This window comes from Corvus hawaiiensis, chromosome 25, assembly GCF_020740725.1.
Source record: "Corvus hawaiiensis isolate bCorHaw1 chromosome 25, bCorHaw1.pri.cur, whole genome shotgun sequence".
In the NCBI taxonomy this organism is placed as follows: domain Eukaryota; kingdom Metazoa; phylum Chordata; class Aves; order Passeriformes; family Corvidae; genus Corvus; species Corvus hawaiiensis.
In genome coordinates, this window is record NC_063237.1 from 1,906,589 (window position 1) to 1,926,308 (window position 19,720).

The following is a 19,720-nucleotide window of genomic DNA, read 5'->3' on the forward strand; positions in this document are numbered from 1 at the left end:
CCAGTGTCCCTCAGTATTCCCGGTATCCCCCAGTATCCCCCAGTATCCCCAGTATTCCCAGTATCCCCCCAGTGTCCCCCAGTATTCCCAGTATTTCCGGTACCCCCCAGTACCCCCCGTTGGGGTTTTAGTTTAGTCCTAGTTTTTTCTTAAACATATGCATGTTGCTAGGGGACAAATGGCTGTACTTAAGAAAGACGAAAGAGCTGCCCATTGGGGGTGGGGTGGGCCTGGCTACTCCTTTGTTTCACCTGGGTGTGGGGTCAGTTCGCTCTCGGCGTTTGGGGAGAGAAGCTGCAGACAAAGGAGCTGCTGGTTCTTTTTTCGGCCGTTTTTCTTTCTGCTAGAAACAACGCCGGGATCCCAAAGCCGCTTTCCCTGCCCTGCTGGAGGCCGGGCTGTGGCCGCCCTGCCTCGCTGCTGCTTTCGCTACGCTGTAGCCGTGCTCTCCCTGCCTGCGTGGGCCTCCGGGGGGGTTCCCCGTTTGGATACATCTCATCTGTCCTCTGGGATCTGTGCTCGTCCCTGCCGTTCCAGCCTGCTGTTCCCGAGAGTCCGGGATCGGCTGCCCAGGGGTTTGTGAAGCCTTTGTCCCATCCCTTCCCGGGATCCCAGGGCACCGGTGCCGCGGGTTTCCCGAGCTCGCTCCGGAGCGCCCCCTGCAGCCGCGGGGGAACCATCGCACCTGCCCTGCTCACCGGGAGCCGCCAGCGCCCCTGCCGGCTGCGAGCGGAACTGCACCCGAGGGGAAAGGGCCCGACAGCCGAGAAGGCTGGGACTGGGTTTGTGATTGTTTGCTGTCACTGCCAGAGTTATTGCTGTTTGTTTGACTGGTTATACACATATATATATATATATAGTAAAGAACTGTTATTCCTATTTCCCACATCTTTGCCTAAAAGCCCTTGATTTCAAAATTATAATAACTCGGAGGGAAAAGGGGTTATATCTGCCACTTCAAGGGAGGCTTCTGCCTTCCTTAGCAGACACCTGTCTTTCAAAACCAGGACACCCCCAGTACCTCCCAGTATCCCCAGTATTCCCAGTATCCCCAGTATTCCCAGTATCCCCCAGTATCCCCAGTATTCCCAGTATCTCCCAGTATTCCTCAGTATCCCCCAGTACCCCCCAGTACCCCCCAGTATTCCCAGTACCCCCCAGTATCCCCAGTATCCCCAGTATTTCCAGTATTCCCAGTATTCCCAGTATCCCCAGTATTCCCAGTATCCCCAGTATCCCCCAGTATCCCCAGTATCCCAGTATCCTCAGTATTCCCAGTATTCCCAGTATCCCCAGTATCCCCCAGTATCCCCAGTACTCCCAGTATCCCCCAGTATTCCCAGTATCTCCAGTATCCCCCAGTACCCCCCAGTATCCCCAGTATTCCCAGTATCCCCAGTATCCCCCAGTATTCCCCAGTATCCCCAGTATTCCCCAGTATCCCCAGTATCCCCAGTATCGCCCAGTATCCCCAGTATTCCCAGTATCCCCAGTATTCCCAGTATCCCCCAGCATCCCCCAGTATTCCCAGTATCCCCCAGTATCCCCAGTATCCCCAGTATTCCCCAGTATCCCCCAGTACCCCCCAGTACCCCCCAGTATTCCCAGTACCCCCCAGTATCTCCAGTATTCCCAGTATCCCCAGTATCTCCAGTATCCCCCAGTATTCCCCAGTATCCCCCAGTATTCCCCAGTATTCCCCAGTATCCCCCAGTATCCCGAGTATTCCCAGTATTCCCAGTATTCCCAGTATTCCCAGTATCCCCAGTATCCCCCAGTATCCCCAGTATTCCCAGTATCCCCCAGTATTCCCAGTATCCCCAGTATCCCCCAGTACCCCCCCAGTATCCCCAGTATTCCCAGTATCCCCAGTATCCCCCAGTATTCCCCAGTATCCCCAGTATTCCCCAGTATCCCCAGTATCCCCAGTATCGCCCAGTATCCCCAGTATTCCCAGTATCCCCCAGTATTCCCAGTATCCCCAGTATCCCCCAGTACCCCCCAGTATCCCCAGTATTCCCAGTATCCCCAGTATCCCCCAGTATTCCCAGTATCCCCAGTATCCCCCGTATCCCCAGTATCTCCAGTATCCCCCGTATCCCCAGTATCCCCCAGTATCCCCCAGTATCCCCAGTATCCCCCGTATCCCCAGTATCCCCCAGTATCCCCCAGTATTCCCAGTATCCCCAGTATTCCCAGTATCCCCCAGTATTCCCAGTATCCCCAGTATCCCCCGTATCCCCAGTATCTCCAGTATCCCCAGTATTCCCCAGTATCCCCCGTATCCCCAGTATCCCCCAGTATCCCCCAGTATCCCCAGTATCCCCCGTATCCCCAGTATCTCCCAGTATCCCCCAGTATTCCCAGTATCCCCAGTATCCCCCAGTGTTCCCAGTATCCCCCAGTATCCCCCCGTATCCCCAGTATCCCCAGTATCCCCCAATATCCCCAGTATTCCCCAGTATCCCCAGTATCCCCCAGTGTTCCCAGTATCCCCCAGTATCCCCCAGTACTCCCAGTATCCCCCGTATCCGCCCCGTTCCCTATTCCCTTCCCCGGGTACGTGGCGCCCCCTGGCGGCGGGCGGCAGCAGCGCTCACGCGCAGCAGCGGTGGGGGTGGGGCGGGTCGCGCTGGCGTTTGGCGCACGCGCAGTGGGCGGGGCCCGGCAGTGGGCGGGCCCGGGAAATGGGCGGGGCCCGGCAGTGGGCGGGGCCGGGCAGTGGGCGGGGCCCGGCAGTGGGCGGGGCCCAGTAGTGGGCGGGGCCCAGTAGTGGGCGGGGCCCGGCAGTGGGCGGTGCGAGCGGCAGTGGGCGGGGCGAGAGGCAGTGGGCGGGGCCCGGCAGTGGGCGGTGCGAGCGGCAGTGGGCGGGGCGAGAGGCAGTGGGCGGGGCCCGGCAGTGGGCGGGGCGAGAGGCAGTGGGCGGGGCCCGGCAGTGGGCGGTGCGAGCGGCAGTGGGCGGGGCCCGGCAGTGGGCGGGGCCCGGCAGTGGGCGGTGCGAGCGGCAGTGGGCGGGGCCCGGCAGTGGGCGGGGCGAGCGGCAGTGGGCGGGGCGAGCGGCAGTGGGCGGGGCCCGGCAGTGGGCGGGGCGAGCGGCAGTGGGCGGGGCGAGAGGCAGTGGGCGGGTCCCGGCAGTGGGCGGGGGCGAGCGGCAGTGGGCGGGTCCCCGGCAGTGGGCGGGTCCCGGCAGTGGGCGGGGCGAGCGGCAGTGGGCGGGGCGAGCGGCAGTGGGCGGGGCCCGGCAGTGGGCGGGGCCCGGCAGTGGGCGGGGCCCGGCAGTGGGCGGGGCCCGGCAGTGGGCGGGGCCCGGCAGTGGGCGAGGCGAGCGGCAGCGGGCGGGGGCCGCAGCAGTGCGTGTGCGCGGCGGGCGCGGCGCATGCGCGGTGGGCGCGGCCGGGCCGTGTGAGCCGGGCCCGTCCCGCCGTGCGCCCCCGGCCCGGCCCCGGTGAGTGCGGGGGGACCGGGGGGCGGCACACGGAGAGACCTTCGGGGGGCACCCCCGGGAACCGCGGGCCTCGGGGTAGCCGTGGCGAAACAAACGCCGAGGGGATTCTGGGCACTGCGGGGGCGGCCCTGAGGGAATTTGGGAACGGTCGCCCCTCAAACGCACTGTGTGGGGAGACTGTGGGAACAGCCCTGAGGTAAAGTACGGGCGCCCCTGGATTATGGGGGGTCGCACAGACCCCCGGCCACCACGAGGGGGTTCCGCCCCTCGCCGTGTGGCTGAGGGTCACCCCCTCAGCTGTCGGGGGGAGCAGACCCCTCAGCGGTGGGCGGTTCCTGTGGGTGCCTTCCCCCTCAGGGTATTCCTTGACTCGGGTTTTTAGGATGAAGCTGCCTTTGACTAACTCGGTAATAAATCTGGAGCCCATTTCTGGTTCTGCAGCTTAGATCCCGGCAGGGTTTGACTCGGAATAACCAAAACAAACCCATTTTTAAAATGATTTTTGATTGTTTGTGTCCTGCGGCCGCAGCAGCACCACTGCCCTGCCGGGGTTTGTGACTCCAGCCTGCTCCAGAGCTGCTGGGAGCTCTGCCTGGGAGGAATGAGAGGTTTGCATCCTGGTGGGAACACACGGGTTTTGTTAGCTGGTGATTTTTTTTCTTCCTTGATTCAGATGCTGGTTTTAGTTCTCTGGTGCTTTCCAAGAGCTGTTCCTCTAACCTTGAGCTCTAACCCTGAGCTCGTTAACACTGTGATATGAGCAGGGTGGGTCCATTCCCAGTGAGGGCCGGGACTCCTGTTGGAAATCACCGGAGTGTGATTGAATTTGTCATTCCCCGGTCAGCCCAGTGTCACCAGTTCTGCCATGGCCCTGTGTGTTCTCTCTCCGCAGGCTCCATCCGTTTCCCATCTCTCCAGGATGAGAGAGGCTTGGGCCTGGCTCTCCCCCTCTCCCTGTAGTTGATAGTTTGGGAAGCAGAGGTGATGCTGGAGTCGAGATGGCAGACAGCGTGAGAATCTTCCTTCATGACCTCGTCAGGGTGAGGCTCCGTGTCCTGGGGTGCTCCTGTTCGCTTTGGGAGCACCCTCCTTCCCATGGCATCAGGGAATTTGAAGGAAAAGGGTCTCCAGGTGTACTTTAACACTGCTGTGTGGTGTGTCTATGTGCAAAGGGCTCGGTGTTTGCTGCTGAACTTCTGATGGATTTCCTTTGGGCACAAATTAATGAAAAATCTCAATAATATTAATAATAGTATTAATTATAAAATAACAGTATAGAACAACGCACAAAATGTATAATATATTTTAATATAGAGTGTATAATGTGTATAATTTAATAATAATTCTAACAACAATAATAAATGAATATCTGTGACCACAGCAGCTCTGTCCCAGCAATAAGGTCCCACCCTGTCTTCCTCCATCCAGGGGTAAACACAGGCTAAAAGCCACTCATGCAGTAATTTGTGCTCAGAAATAACTTGGTTTGGAAAAGAAGCAAAGATTTGGTGAAAGCCCTGTGGCTACAACCTAAAAGCAGGAGCTTTGTCATTTCCCAGTGCTCCTACACCATCAGTTGGAAGAGCTGCCTGGGTCAGGGCCCAGCTCTGCTGTTTCAGACATTAATTTGGCATTGAAATTTGTCCTCTTTGATCAAGAACTCCATGTGCCCAACTGCCACCAGGGTGGTAACACCGTCCTGGCTCATCCTTATGACCTCTATTTTAAAGGGAAATTGTGATGACACACAATTGATGTTATGGTTATGGGATCATCTGAAGCTGGAAATAATTGAATAGGATCCCAGAATGGGTTGGGTTGGAAGGCACCTTTAAGTCTTTCTCGTTCCATGTCCCTGCCATGGCCAGGGACACCTCCCACTGTCCCAGGTTGCTCCAAGCCCCATCCAGCCTGGCCTTGGGCACTTCCAGGGATGGGGCAGCCACAGCTGCTCTGGACAAGCCGAGTCCGAGGAGACGGCACTGCAAATCTTCCAAACGTGGAGTAAGGGAAAACTTCTGGGCACTCCCCTACTAACAGATTTGCAGGGATGTGGCTGGTGGGAGGAAGTTTCTGGGATGAAGACAGATGCTTTTATTTGTGAAGGAATAAGCATCAAACTCATAACATAAAGTGAGACTTTGCACATCCTAAATACTTGTGTAATTCCATTTTATTGGCCTCAGAGAGCTGGCAGGGGATGAGGGGCTTCCTGCCAGACAAGGCTGGGAGAGATCTGACTCTGATTTCTGCCAGGGTTATAAATAGTGCAGATTGGAAGAGAAATCACACCTTTACAGAAAAAATTAATGCTGGTCCTGGAGACGCTGGAATGTGCAGTGATTTAGGTCACTGGGCCATGGAAGAGAGGTGGTGGTGCGTCTCCTCCAGGCCTTGGCTCCAGCTGAGCCCAAGCAGCCAGGGAGCGAGGCCAGCCATGGCACCGGGAGGGTTTGGATGGCCTGGGTCAGCCACATCCCATTGATTGCTCCTCTCTCCTCATGTCCACAGGGAATTAAGGACTCCATCTGGGGCATCTGCACCATCTCCAAGCTGGACGCCCGGATCCAGCAGAAAAGGGAAGAGCAGAGGCGGAGGAGAGCCAACAGCGCACTCGCCCAGCGGAGGTTTCACATGGAAGAGAAGAAGCAAGAGAAGTGAGTATGGGGCGTGGCCGGTCAGAAATGGGGTAAATGGGGTAATTCTCTTCTCCTCTGGTAGTCAGAGCCAATAAATGGGAAACACGTGGCATGGAAATCCTTTTTTCTGCTGCGTAATGGAGCTGGAGCTGTTACCGTGAGATAAGAAGTCAGACCTTTTATGTTGTTTGATAATCAGCTTGAATTACCCCTGAAAGAACCTGGATTTATGGGTTTCTTTTCTTCCTGAATCCTTGTGCTATCTCAGATCCATTGCTGTTGCTGGTAATCGTGGGATCAGGGAAGAAAGAGCAGCTTGGATCCGATGTCCATGTCAGGGCAGATCCAGTGTCTCTTCCCCAGCCCTGCTGTGTTTTGGGGAGTCTGGAACTGCAGAACCTCAGTGGTTCTGGAAATGCCAGAATTATCCCCACGTGGGAGCAAACAGCATCTGTTCCCATATCTGACTCCCAGACCATGCCAGGATGTCTCTGCTGCGCTGATGGCACTGGGCTGGCACCTCACGCAATGGTTTTGGGCAGTAATGCACATTCTGAGACATATTTACCAATTATTGTGGCTGGCTGGGTGGGAGGCTGGCTGAAAGGTGCAAGAAAAGTCTCCCATGATCCCGATACTCCTCAGGGGTCTCTGCAGCTCCACATCTGCCTCTGAAGAAAGGTACAACTTTTTTGGTTTGTTTATATAAATAAACAGCTGGATTTTGCTGGTTTTCTTTATAGCAAAATCCCTCTGGTGTCAAGAGCTGACTGGGGAAGTGCTGCAGAGTCCCACAGAGCTGCTCTTGCATGTCCAAATGGAGACACCAAAACCACCCCAAGCTGAAACAGTCTCTTCCAAGACCAAAAAATGCCCCAAATTTCCAAATTTTATTATGGCAAGAGTTTGGAGAGAACAAAGCCCGAGATCTCCAATACATGCTTAAAAATCTGGAAGAGAGCTTTGCTTTTCTTCTGTTTCAGTGCAGATTTTGGGACTTACTAAAGGTTGAACGAGTCTCCCTGATGTAAGTCTTGTAGAGACTGAACTGGCTGAGACATGGTGTGAGTCTGTGCAGGGATTCCTTCCAGGATTTTGTGTTTGGATAAAATCAGCTGCACCACTGGTGTTGAGCTGGTTCTTGGTGATTTTTCCAAAGTGTCCAGGGTGTGGGGCAGAAGTTGGCACTTGTGAGGGGACATTTGTCCAGGTGCTGGGACATTAACACGCCTCTCTCCCGCAGTGAACCCCGGATAGTGAGCCGGATATTTCAGTGTTGTGCCTGGAACGGAGGCGTCTTCTGGGTATGTGGGAATTTTTATTATTTATTATGGGTTTTATTTTAAAACCCCGGTGAAAACCCATGTCCTGCTCCAGCCCTCATATGCTGTGAGTGGTGAGCCATCAGCATGGCAGCAGGAATTGCTCAGAGCCACCACATTCCCATCCCAAAGCTGTATTTTGACGGATTCACCGTGGGATACAGGACCGTAGACTTACTCAAGAGACCCACACATGAAACCCAAGCTGCTTTTCCAAGTCTTAGAGACTGCTCTCCACCTGAATATTCAATTCCTGCTTTGCTGCAGCCTGGGATACTGCTTTGCCAATTGGATATTGATGTCTTAAAGACACTTCCTCAGCTCTGACTTCCCATGCCTGGTTCATGAGGCTGATCCTTAATGGAGCCAACACTTCATAAATCAAATAACCAAATAAATGGCTTCATTTTCTCCTTACACTGGTGCAGAGTATGAGGGATTGGCATGGATTAAAGTGTTCAGCTGTAGATTGTGGCTGTATTTAAACAAATCTTTGCTCCTCTGTGTTTATGGATCACTGGGGGAGGAGAAGCACATGTGCCTTTGGATCTGTAGCCAGAGGAGTGCAAAATGCCTCACTGAGAACCCTTGTTTGTTTGTTTTTCCCTGCAGCTTAGTCTCTTCTTGTTCTACCGAGTGTTCATCCCCGTCCTTCAGTCGGTCACGGCGCAGATCATCGGTGGGTGCCTTTCCCCTCGAGGTGTTCCAGGGTGCTCAGTAGTCCATGGGATGCGTTCAGAGGGTCCCAACACCCTCACGAGCTGAGTCTCTGTCCCACTGAGCTGTTCCTCACACCTCTGTCTCCTTGTGTTGTTTTCCTCTTCCTCCCAGTCCCAACCAATCCCATCATTAATCGCCCAGTAGAAAACCAGGAGTGGATCATTGCTGACAGCCTGTGCATGTCAGGGATCCAGCCCGGGGGTCTTGCCATTTCAAACACATTTGTCTGTGTGTGTTTGCATTTAAATAAAAATCAAGTGGGTGGAAATGTGCTTTTAAAGACACTTAGAGCACTAGAGTCAGGAGGAATTCCCTGACAGCTGTGCCAGGAAGCATTTGGAGGTTCCTACACCAGTTCCTCACGTCTGTCTGTCTGTCTGTCTTCCGAAGGTGACCCTTCCTTACATGGCGACGTCTGGTCCTGGCTGGAGTTCATCCTCACCTCCATTTTCAGCGCTCTCTGGGTCCTGCCCCTCTTTGTGCTCAGTAAGGTGGTCAATGCCATCTGGTTTCAGGTAGGTGACAGGAACCTGGGCCCTGCCTTGAGCAAACGGGGAGTTTCTTCACTGGGTGGGGCTCGATCGGGTGGTGTGGGGGGCACAAGATGAAATCCCACCCCAAAACGGGCTGTGGGCATATTCCTGGAGGGAATAGAAGCATCCCAGGTTTAATTTCCCTGAAGCCCCTACTGCTCTGGAGTTCCATTTGCCTCAAGCCCCTGTCTCTGCTGGCAGGACATCGCGGATCTGGCGTTCGAAGTGTCGGGCAGGAAGCCTCACCCCTTCCCCAGCGTCAGCAAAATCATCGCTGACATGCTGTTCAACCTCCTGTTGCAGGCGCTCTTCCTCATCCAGGTGAGATGAGAAACCAAGCCAGGGTGGTTCCCTCCCCCAAATCCTGAGCATCCCTCCCTCAATCTGCTCCTTTTCTGTCCCAGGGAATGATCGTGAGCCTGTTCCCCATCGACCTCATTGGGCAGCTGATCAGCCTCCTCCACATGTCGCTGCTCTACTCGCTCTACTGCTTCGAGTACCGCTGGTTTAACAAAGGTGAGGGAGGGCTCCCTGCGCGGAAAGGGGGAATTTACCTGGATTGCAGGTTTCTCCACTGAAGGAGCATCCAACTGGGGTGTCACAGACTCATCTTCCAGCAGTTTTTATATGGAATGAAGGGTAAATGTGAGCCAGCAGTGTGCTCAGGTGGTAAGAAGGCCAGTGGTACCTGGCCTGTACCAGCCCCAGTGTGGCCACAGCTCCAGGGCATTGGTGAGGCACTGGTGAGGCCTCAAGTGCTGTGCCCAGTTCTGGGCCCCTCATGACAAGAAGGACATTGAGGAGCTGAAGCGTGTCCAGAGATGGGCACAGAGCTGGGGAAGGGCCTGGAGCAGCTTGGGGAGCTCATCCTGGAGAAAAGGAGGCTCAGGGGGGACCTGGGTCTCCACAACGCCCTGACAGGAGCGGGCAGCCAGGTGGGAGTCAGCTCTGCTCCCATGTAAAAAGTGACAGGATGAGAGGACATGGCCTCAAGTTGTGCCAGGGGAGGGTCAGGTTGGACATCAGGATGAATTTCTTCTCTGAAAGGGTGGTCAGGCATTGGAAGGGGCTGCCCAGGGAGATGGCGTAGTCCCCATCCTTGGAGTTGCTCAGGGGATGACTGGGCGCGGCACTCAGTGCTCTGGTCTATTGATAAGGTGGGGATTGGTCAAAGGAGGTGATTGATCCCAGCCTAAATGGTTCTGTGACTCTCTAGTGAGGGTGTCTCCTCACCACGGGTTCATTCCCACGGGATTTTCCTCTTGGCAGGAATCGAAATGCACCAACGGTTGTCCAACATCGAGAGGAACTGGCCCTACTACTTCGGCTTCGGCTTGCCACTGGCATTTCTGACAGCCATGCAGTCCTCCTACATCATCAGGTGGGAAAGCCACTTGGGCCCCTCCTCCTCCTGACACCCACCAGACCCCCCGAGTGCCCCTTATTTTATTTTATTTTATTGTATTGTATTGTATTGTATTTTTCCCTTGCAGCGGTTGCCTCTTTTCCATCCTTTTCCCTCTCTTCATCATCAGCGCCAATGAAGCCAGGACCCCCGGCAAAACCTAGTGAGTATCCCTCATTCCCACCTTGGATCCTTGTCCAACATCCCCAGCCTCCCCCAGCGCTCCCCAAAACCCTGCCGGGGGCGTTCCTGGCATCGGGAGCTGATGGATTCTCTTCCCTTTCAGCCACTTCCAGCTCCGTCTCTTCTCCTTGGTGGTTTTCCTCAGCAACAGACTCTTTCACAAGACCGTCTACCTTCAGTCCGCCCTGAGCGGTGCTTCCTCCTCCCCCTCCTCCTCCTCCTCCTCCTCCTCCTCACCCTCTCCTGCCAAACACGCGGCTGCTCCGGGGCACTGAGCTGCCCCCGGGCCCCGGGCAGAGGGGACACCCACGGGCTTCTCTGCGCCCCCGATCTGCAGCGACGGGCAGCACCCAGCCTGACGAGGTGTCACTATCAGCTCCGCGTCTCCCCCTGGAAATTTTTTTGGGGGAAAAAAATCTGGGTTTTTAACACCTTTGTGAGTTTCCAGGAGCCGGGTTGTGCCCTGCGCTTGTTTTATAGTGGACTCTTTTGTACGCCTTTCCCGTGCCATCTCCCTGCCTCGGGCCAGTGGGTCGGAAGCCCCTCCCCCGTTCTGCCGTTGTGTCCCCTGCCGTGTCTGCCCCGTGTTCCCCGTCCCGTCCCGCTCCCTCCATCTCCCCTAACTCAGGTCGTGGGAGGGAGCCGGGATTCCCGGGAGCTCCGCCGCCCCCGGGCGCAGCGGCCCCCTCCCCGTGCATGTTCCTGTCGGGTCGGGGAAGGAACCGGTGACGTTCAAAAAAACCCTTTGGATATTTTGGGGCTGGTTTATCAACTTTTCTCTAGTATTTTCACACTGAAACATTAAACGGAGAAACCACGATTCTCAGCCGTTCTGCGCCTGCCGCTCTCGTTCATCCGGGCGGGGGTTCCCCGGGACGGGCTCCCCCCCCCCCCGGCTCCCCGCAGTGGTTCCGCCGCCCACGTGGCCAGCCCGGCCCGCTTCCGCCTCCGCCCACGTGACCCACGCGGCCCCGCCCCGCCCCTCGGGCGCCGCGAACCCGGACGGACACGTCACGGCTCCTTCGCCCGCGGCTCCGCCCACTTCCCGCTCCGCCAATCGGGAGGCGCCGTGCGCCGCAGGCACCGCCCCCGCAGCCGACGAAGAGTTCAGCGCTCCGGCCAATGGGCGCGGGGCGCGGCTGGAGTGGCGTGGGGGAGAGCCAATGGGAAGCGGGCGGGGGCGGGGCGCGGGCTGGCGGCGGCCGCGGCAGGGCGGCTGCGCGGGGCGGATGGACGGGGCGGCGGGGGCCGCGGTGAGGGACGGCACCGGCACCGGGACCCGACCGGGGCTGAGGGGGGCTGGGGGCGGGCGCGGTGCCCGGGTTGGGGACTGCCCGGGTATGTGGGTGTGCGGGGTCTGCGGAGTGAGGGAGCTGAGGGGTCATGGGGTGCCCGGGCCTCGGAGGGTGCCCAGGCGTGTGGGGAGAGGGAGCCCGGCGGGTTGAGGGGTCCAAGGGCTGGAGGCTGGGGGTGTTCGCGGGGCGTGGCGGGCAGCACGGGGTGTCGGGAGCGCTCTGTGTCACTGAGAGCTCCTGGGGGGTGGTGGAGGATCCCCCCCGAGGGCGCTGGGGCCCCGGAGCACCCCCCGGCAGAGCCACTCGTGCCCAGAGGCATCTGCACTGTGCTCCATTATCGCAGGGGATCCAGGAAACAACCACCTCGCGGTATTTCTGTAGCAGGCAGTGCCCAGTGTGTGCCAGTCGGAATCACTTTTGGGCACAGGAAGGCTTTTTTAGGCCTGGATTGTTTAGGTTTTAAGTCTCAGCCTGTCCCAAGGCATCCTCCCTGATGTAGCTCAGAGATCAGAGCTGCACATTTACCCGCCCGTGCTGGGACTGAACCCGCCCAGAGCAGCGGGAGGGGTTTTCTTGATGGATTGGGCAAGAAATGATTTGAAGAAATCTGAATGTTTTCAAGGTAGAAAGATACTAAAGCTGTGATTCTCCAGTAAGAGTTTCACTTCCTTGGTGTGCAACCCCAGGATTTCTGTGGCTTTTCCTCCCCCTGGTGAGGTTGAATTAAACGGCCACGTTGTCTGATGTGGGGAAAACTGATTTACTGTCCTGGCCTGCAGTAACAAACTACTGGGATATATATATTTGACATAAGTAATTCAAAGTGGGAGTAACCAGGAGCTGTTCAGACCTCCTATGTGTGAGAAAAAGCATCCATTTCTTGCATTGTCCATGGGTTATATTTTTTGTGCATTGCTTGCAGGTGATGGTTAAACTCCAGAGAGCATCCAGAGGGAAGGCAGAGGTTTTGCTCAAGTTTACACTGAGGTTTTGTTCTGTGCACAGAGAAACAGGAGCGTCCTCTGCCCCAGAGAAGTTCTGGGCTCTGTAAAGGAAGGAAAACCAGCCAGGATTTGGAGTGATAGCTCAGGTCAGGACAGGAGGTGAGGGGTTTGGGGGGAAGGCTGGGCCAGAGTGGGGGATTTAAAGTCTAAAGGCTCATGAAGCCTTTAAAGATGACGTGGTCTGAGTCGCTCTTTGATACCTTCCTGATTGTGTCCAGGTGTTCAAGGATCCCCAGGCCCTGCATTTGATGTGAAAATGACCAAGCTGGGGTTTCTCCGGCTCTCCTATGAGAAGCAGGACACGCTGCTCAAGCTCCTCATCCTGTCGATGGCAGCTGTCCTGTGTAAGTCTGTGTCCTCAGGGATGGCTCCTGGTGCAGGAAAACCCAGGGTGACTCATGAGCTCTGTGTGTTCACTCTGCCCCTTCTCTGTGTTTGCAGCTTTCCTCCACGAGACTTTTTTCTGTCTTAAGATTTGAAAGTGTCATCCACGAGTTTGACCCGTAAGTGTCGTCTTCTCCTTTCCTGGGGGCCCGTTGGGCTTTTCCTCTTCTGGAGCACACAGAATTCAGGCTCAAGTTAATCCCCATTGAGGATGTGGGATTTGGAGGGCACCTTTTAGTACAGCTTGGTTTTCACTTGGTACCCAGAGCTCTTCCTGCAACCCAGATCCAAGAATTACCTGCCATTGCTTTTCTGATGGGAGGTTATTCCTGACCTGGGCACAGCAGGAGAGAGAGCTCCTGGCACAATTTGTGATGTCCCAAGTTTGTTGCTGATTACATCAGTCCCAAGGGAGACTGTCACCTCTGTAAAAGCACTATTAACCCCACTGGGAGGAGGAATGAACCTTTGCAGCTGAGGTTTGGGGCAGTTGAGGGAAACTGGGCCAGTTCCCTGTGCGTGGAACTCACGGGATCAGCCCTCACGGTGCTGTCACACCCTGTCACCCTTGCAGGTATTTCAACTACCGCACCACCCGCTTCCTGGCTGAGGAGGGCTTCTACAAATTCCACAACTGGTTTGACGACCGAGCATGGTACCCCCTGGGCAGGATCATCGGGGGGACCATTTACCCAGGTGAAGCTTTTGCCAAGCTGGAAGGCACCTGGTGCAGGGGAGAATTGGGAGAGGGGGTGGAGAGTGCATCCAAGAGTGCCAGCTGGAACAGAGGGCAGCTTGGGGATGCATCCTGGGCAGCAGCTCCTTCCTGGTGAGTCTTTGGAGCACCCTGGTAGCGGTGTCACTTCCATCCCCAGGCCTGATGATCACATCAGCAGCGATTTACCACGTGCTGCACTTCTTCCACATCACCATCGACATCCGTAACGTCTGCGTGTTCCTGGCTCCCCTCTTCTCCTCCTTCACCACCATCGTGACTTACCACCTCACCAAAGAGCTCAAGGTACGGGGGCCATCGGGCTGTGCCCCACAGGCTTTGGCTTTCCAGAGGAGCAGGAGCTCTTTGCCATTTGGGAGAGCAGCTGGGTCAGAGCTTTGGAGGTGACCGCCACACTCCTCAAAACCCCAACCTTCTGGGAAGTGGGAGATCTGTTTGAAAACTTTGTTTCCACGCTCAGTTTTTATTCCTTTGAGTAATAAAACTCCTAAATCCCAATGTTTTTCCCAGGATGCAGGGGCAGGGCTCCTTGCTGCCGCCATGATCGCTGTTGTGCCTGGATACATCTCTCGATCCGTCGCCGGCTCCTACGATAATGAAGGTGAGTTTGTGACCCTCAGGGAAACCTTTAAGGACTGTTGGGTGCTGGAAGATGCTGCAGGGCACAACAGACTCCCTGTCCTTTCCTGGTGATCCCTGCTGGGTTTGTGCAGTATAAACCTGACTGACCAGAGATCAGAGGTGGTTCTTGGCCATGCCGTGGAGTAGAGGGAGTGTTTCCCAACTCTGGCAGCGAGTTCACCCCAGTATCCTTGTTTGCCAATCAAAAAGGGTTTTGTTACCTCCCCAAACTCTGCCAGGAACTGGAGCTACTGTGTGGTTCCTCTGTGCTTTTATCCCTGTTCCAGCCATGACGTTGGGACTGGAAAAGGCAGTCCTCTCACTGTCAGTGCCTGGGGCAGAGGAGGATCCAGGTTCCTTTGCTGTAGCTGGGATTCTGGGGGCTGTGTAGGAGTTCTTCCAACCGGCGTGGCTGGAAGAAGCCACGTGAGCTGTTAGACACAAACCCCGCAGAGTTTCAGTCTAGAAACCAGATATCAAACGCTTCTCCCAGGCCTGGCTCTTCATGTGATGGAGCAGCACAAGCATTTACAAATCTATCTCTAATGACTTGAGTGCTCTGCCGTGCTCCAGGGGTGACATTAACGGCTCCGGGTCCTTCCGCAGGTATTGCCATATTCTGCATGCTCCTGACCTACTACATGTGGATCAAGGCCGTCAAAACTGGCTCCATCTATTGGGCAGCCATGTGTGCCCTCGCCTATTTCTACATGGTGAGTGTCCCTTCTCCCAGCTCTGGGCTAAACTTGACTCTGAGATCCCTCTGGATACGCTCACCAGGAATCCGTGGCATGCTGTTGCTGCGTCCGTGTGTCCAGAGAGCTAGAACCTCTGTGGAGGTGGATTTGGAATGGGTCCTTTCTTCCCAAAACTAGTGGGTTTTATGTGAAGTTTTCTTAATAGTGTTGAAAAATCCGTATTTCTGGCAGCTGGGATGTACAGGATGCCCTAGGATAGAGCAGATCCCAGCTGGTATTGCTACCAGGTGAAAATCCTGCCTGCCATCCCAGGAAAGCCAGACTTCTGTGTTTCACCTCAGCTGTGCAGCTGTTCAGTCCTGGAACTTGTGGGTGTGTGTCTGCTTTGTGTCCTGGCAGGTCTCCTCGTGGGGCGGCTACGTCTTCCTGATCAACCTCATCCCCTTGCATGTCCTGGTGCTGATGCTCACCGGGCGCTTCTCCCACAGGATCTACGTAGCCTATTGCACAGTCTACTGCTTGGGAACCATCCTCTCCATGCAGATCTCCTTTGTTGGCTTCCAGGTGGGCACCAGGAGGGTTTGCAGACTTGGGGATTGGTTGTAACCGAACAGCAGCGTGCTGGCACCTGGTTTTCCTTCTTGCCTTCATCATTGAGGTTGTAAGTGGGTGCTGACTCCTTGTTCCAGCTCCTGTTATGCTGATTCCTTGCCACCTTTGGCGAAATGAGCCTTTGGAGGTGCTGGATGACTTTCAAAGCTCCTAATAACCTTCCCAGCACTGGTTGTCTTTCATAAAAATATCTTTGGTTTTGGTGAAGGAAACTCTCGTGCCATGTGCATCTTGGTATGGCAGGAAACAGGTTTGCCTGGCTCGTGTTTGCAAGAGAATCCAGTTAACTTTCCACATGGATTCTTATCAGAATCAAAGCGGATGTAGGAAAAGGACTCGTGCCAGCTGTGCCAATCACAGGGAGGGAACATTGGAACATTTCCCTGTGACTGAGATTGTGCCGAGAAGTGATTTGGAAACAAAGCTGGTAACGGCTCTTGTTCGGTTCCGTATCTGACCGTGCTCTGCTGCACTCCCAGCCTGTCCTCTCCTCGGAGCACATGGCTGCCCTTGGAGTCTTCGGCTTGTGCCAGATCCACGCCTTCGTGGACTACCTCCGGAGCAAGCTGAACCCCCAGCAGTTCGAAATCCTCTTCAGGAGCGTCATTTCTCTGGTGGGCTTCGTCCTCCTCACCGTCGGCGCCGTGCTGATGCTCACAGGTAGCCCAAGGCTGTGGCCATGACAAGGGTGTTTCACCCTCTTTCCTCACTCCCAAAGGCACGGAATTTGTCCATCCTAACTCTGTGTTACTGTGCGGTGCTTGTGAGTCCCCTCGAAGGGGGAGGTTGGGACTGGCCCGAATTTGTGCATTAGCAAGGAGTATTTAAGCAGCAGCTGTAAGATAGGAGGGGCAGAGACTCTGGGGACACCAGGCTGGTGCTGCAGATACTGATTGTTGCTCTGTAGTAGCGAAGAGATGCTAAAAACAGAGGTTGAGCAGGGAGGAGTTTTTTAGGGTGAAAGTGCATTGTATTTCCTTCCCAAAACGGCAGGTTTGAGTAACAGAGATTCTAAATGAGGTTTCATTCAGCCTCACACGTGCTTCCTTGGCAGAGTGCATGGCAGCATTGCCTATTACTCTGCTGGATCAAAGAGGATTTTTCTCCCCTTTCCTAGGGAAAATCTCCCCATGGACGGGGCGTTTCTATTCCCTGCTGGACCCTTCCTACGCCAAGAACAACATCCCCATCATCGCCTCCGTCTCTGAGCACCAGCCCACCACTTGGTCCTCCTACTACTTTGACCTGCAGCTCCTTGTTTTCATGTTCCCAGGTGAGTTGCCAGACCCTGAGTTTGTCACCAGAGGGTTTTCCTGCCTCTTCTGGCCGTGCTGAGCCTGCCAGAGAGTGCTGTGTCCCTCTGTGTCCCTCAGTGCCTGGTTTTATTTCATCTCTGAGCTGAACCTGACCCCTTTTTCTCTCAGTTGGTCTCTACTACTGCTTCAGCAACCTCTCAGACGCTCGTATCTTCATCATCATGTACGGAGTGACCAGCATGTACTTCTCGGCTGTCATGGTGAGGGCTGCACTGCTGCCAAGTGCTCATAACAATATAATTTGTTTTTCTGAACTTAGTGGTGATTCTTTCACCCTGAGGGCTTTTCTCCCTTCTGTCAGTGTGGGTTTTTTCACCCCTCTCTGCACTGAGGGAAGGTGAAATTGCGAAACTCACTGGTTTGGGTGTTACTCATGTCCCTGTGGTCAGCACTGCCTGGTCACTGTTCCACATCTCCCAGAGCCGAGCTCCCAGTGCAATCCCAAACAAATGCTCTGGGTTTTCAAGCAGGGACTGGTGACAAACAGCTGCTGATGAGCCCATTCCCACTCCTCCTGTGGCACCCTGAACACTAAACATGGTTGAGTTCTGGTGTGGAGGCAGCTACTAATCCTTGTCTCCACCGAAGGTTGCTGAAGTGACCTCAATTTCCCACACGGGCCAGTTTTGAGCACCTCAGGGAATTTCCCTCGGAGGTGTCTGAGATGGTGGCAGCTCCCCACTAAAAAAATCAGCCCCGGGTTTATCGCAAGGCTCACATATCCACTGATTTTGAGGTGCTGGATTAGGAATGGCATGAAACTCCCTCTTCTCTGCTGGATTCCTTCTCCGACAGTTCTGCTGTTGCCATAGGTGCGTCTCATGCTGGTGCTGGCTCCGGTGATGTGCATCCTGTCCGGCATCGGGGTCTCTCAGGTGTTGTCCACCTACATGAAGAACCTGGATATCAGCCGGCCAGACAAGAAGAGCAAAAAGCAGCAGGACTCCACCTACCCCATCAAAAATGAGGTGAGCACCGAGCCGGCTCGGGAAGATGCCTGGTCCTGGTGGGCTGAGTGCGGGAGGCTGGCGGCCCCATCCCTCCAGTGCTCAGACCCTGAGTTGTCCCCACAGGTTGCCAGCGGCATGATCCTGGTCATGGCGTTCTTCCTGATCACCTACACCTTCCACTCCACCTGGGTGACCAGTGAGGCCTATTCCTCCCCCTCCATCGTTCTGTCCGCCCGTGGCGGGGATGGCAGCAGGATCATCTTCGATGACTTCCGAGAAGCTTACTACTGGCTGCGGCACAACACGCCGGAGGTACGGGGGGTTGGGGCCTTGGGCACCCAGCCTTGCCCACTGAGGCGCTGATGCACGGCCGGTGTTTGGGGCAGGATGCCAAGGTGATGTCCTGGTGGGACTACGGGTACCAGATCACTGCCATGGCCAACCGCACCATCCTGGTGGACAACAACACCTGGAACAACACGCACATCTCCCGCGTCGGCCAGGTGGGTCCTTCCCTCCCCCGCTGCCTTGGCCAGCCTTTCTGGGCACCATGTCAGCACTGGCTGACACCATGTCTGCCCCAGGCCATGGCATCGACCGAGGAGAAAGCCTACGAGATCATGAGGGAGCTGGACGTCAGCTACGTGCTGGTCATCTTTGGCGGCCTCACCGGGTACTCATCCGATGGTAAGATCCCACTGGGAGCCGGGTCACACCCAGCCAGGGGCGCTGCTGGCAGAGTCCCACCTCCAGCTGGGGCTGTGGAGTGAAAACGGTGTCGGAGTGCTCCTGTCTGGAGCTGCGTGTGCCTTTGTAGCTCTCCCTCAACTCACCCTTGCTTTTGGCCCCCCACATCACCTCAACTCTCCCTCCTGGCCCCCCAGCTCGACTTGACTCCTCATTCTTTTGCCTCGTCCCGACTTCTTGTTCTTTCACCCCAATTCAACCCTTTGCTCTTGGTCCCCCAGATCAACTCAAGCCCTCTTTCTTTGCCCCCCAACTCTCTGCCTTGCAGACATCAACAAGTTCCTGTGGATGGTGCGGATCGGGGGCAGCACGGACACGGGACGCCACATCAAGGAGCACGACTACTACACCCCCACCGGGGAGTTCCGAGTCGACCGCGAGGGCTCCCCGGTGCTGCTCAACTGCCTCATGTACAAGATGTGCTACTACCGCTTCGGCCAGGTCTACACCGAGGCCAGTGAGTCCCTGAGTCACCCCCGGGGCGTGGCACCGCTTTTGGGGGGCTCCACCACGCCCTGGCATCTCTGGGGCACGATGCAGCAGCGCTGCCTGTCCTTTGCCCTCTCCTAGAGCGACCGCCAGGCTACGACCGGGTGAGGAACGCCGAAATCGGCAACAAGGACTTTGAGCTGGACGTGCTGGAGGAGGCGTACACCACAGAGCACTGGCTGGTCCGAATATACAAGGTATGGCACCAGAACGAGCCCACACCCCCCAGTTTGGGAAAAAAACACGGAATTCTGCCTAATTCTTCTTTTACTGCCTAGGTGAAAGATTTGGACAACCGTGGGTTGTCGAGGACGTAGAGGAGCCGGCGCCAGCCGCGCCGGACACCGCACTGACCCAGCCTTGGCCTGTGCAGCAGAGATTTGGGGGTTTGGTGGGGTTTCGAGGGGGGCTGTTTCGGGTTTGTTTTATACCGTTTGTAAGCGCAGGCAGCGGTGGGAGGACCCTGCCCGCCCCATCCTGCCGGGAGTGATTTTTGTATACACACAGAGCCGTCGCCAAATCAGGAGCTGCGGCTCTCACCGGGGCTGATTGACCAGGAATTGTGAAGAATACAAATAAATACAAATAAATTTGGTGGGGTTTTTCCTCCGAATTCTCTCA

General features: G+C 55.8%; 2 protein-coding genes across 7 annotated transcripts; both read left to right on the plus strand.

Annotated features, from left to right (window-relative positions):
* The first annotated feature begins 3,380 nt into the window (after positions 1-3,380).
* Positions 3,381-11,076, plus strand: EI24 (EI24 autophagy associated transmembrane protein). Its single transcript, XM_048329012.1, has 11 exons — positions 3,381-3,445; positions 4,338-4,485; positions 5,957-6,102; positions 7,328-7,388; positions 8,019-8,085; positions 8,517-8,641; positions 8,861-8,980; positions 9,064-9,175; positions 9,929-10,040; positions 10,153-10,227; positions 10,351-11,076. Exons 2-11 carry the CDS (start codon positions 4,444-4,446, stop codon positions 10,520-10,522), a joined length of 1,032 nt encoding a protein of 343 aa, XP_048184969.1. The 5' UTR covers positions 3,381-3,445; positions 4,338-4,443; the 3' UTR covers positions 10,523-11,076.
* A 382-nt stretch (positions 11,077-11,458) lies between these two features.
* On the plus strand, positions 11,459-19,694 carry STT3A (STT3 oligosaccharyltransferase complex catalytic subunit A). 6 transcript variants are annotated; one of them, XM_048328983.1, is made up of 18 exons: positions 11,459-11,500; positions 12,465-12,645; positions 12,765-12,890; positions 12,988-13,049; positions 13,505-13,626; positions 13,806-13,951; positions 14,177-14,267; positions 14,894-15,000; positions 15,385-15,549; positions 16,077-16,257; positions 16,715-16,870; positions 17,022-17,113; positions 17,726-18,175; positions 18,250-18,366; positions 18,448-18,550; positions 18,879-19,067; positions 19,181-19,296; positions 19,378-19,694. In XM_048328983.1, the coding sequence occupies exons 3-18, from the start codon at positions 12,834-12,836 to the stop codon at positions 19,414-19,416; spliced, it is 2,193 nt and encodes a 730-aa protein (XP_048184940.1). In that variant the 5' UTR covers positions 11,459-11,500; positions 12,465-12,645; positions 12,765-12,833; the 3' UTR covers positions 19,417-19,694. The 6 variants fall into 6 exon arrangements, with proteins under 6 accessions (XP_048184940.1, XP_048184941.1, XP_048184942.1 ...); XM_048328984.1 differs by having other exon boundaries at positions 12,548-12,645; XM_048328985.1 differs by lacking the exon at positions 11,459-11,500 and adding an exon at positions 11,766-12,164 and having other exon boundaries at positions 12,548-12,645.
* Positions 19,695-19,720: the final 26 nt, after the last annotated feature.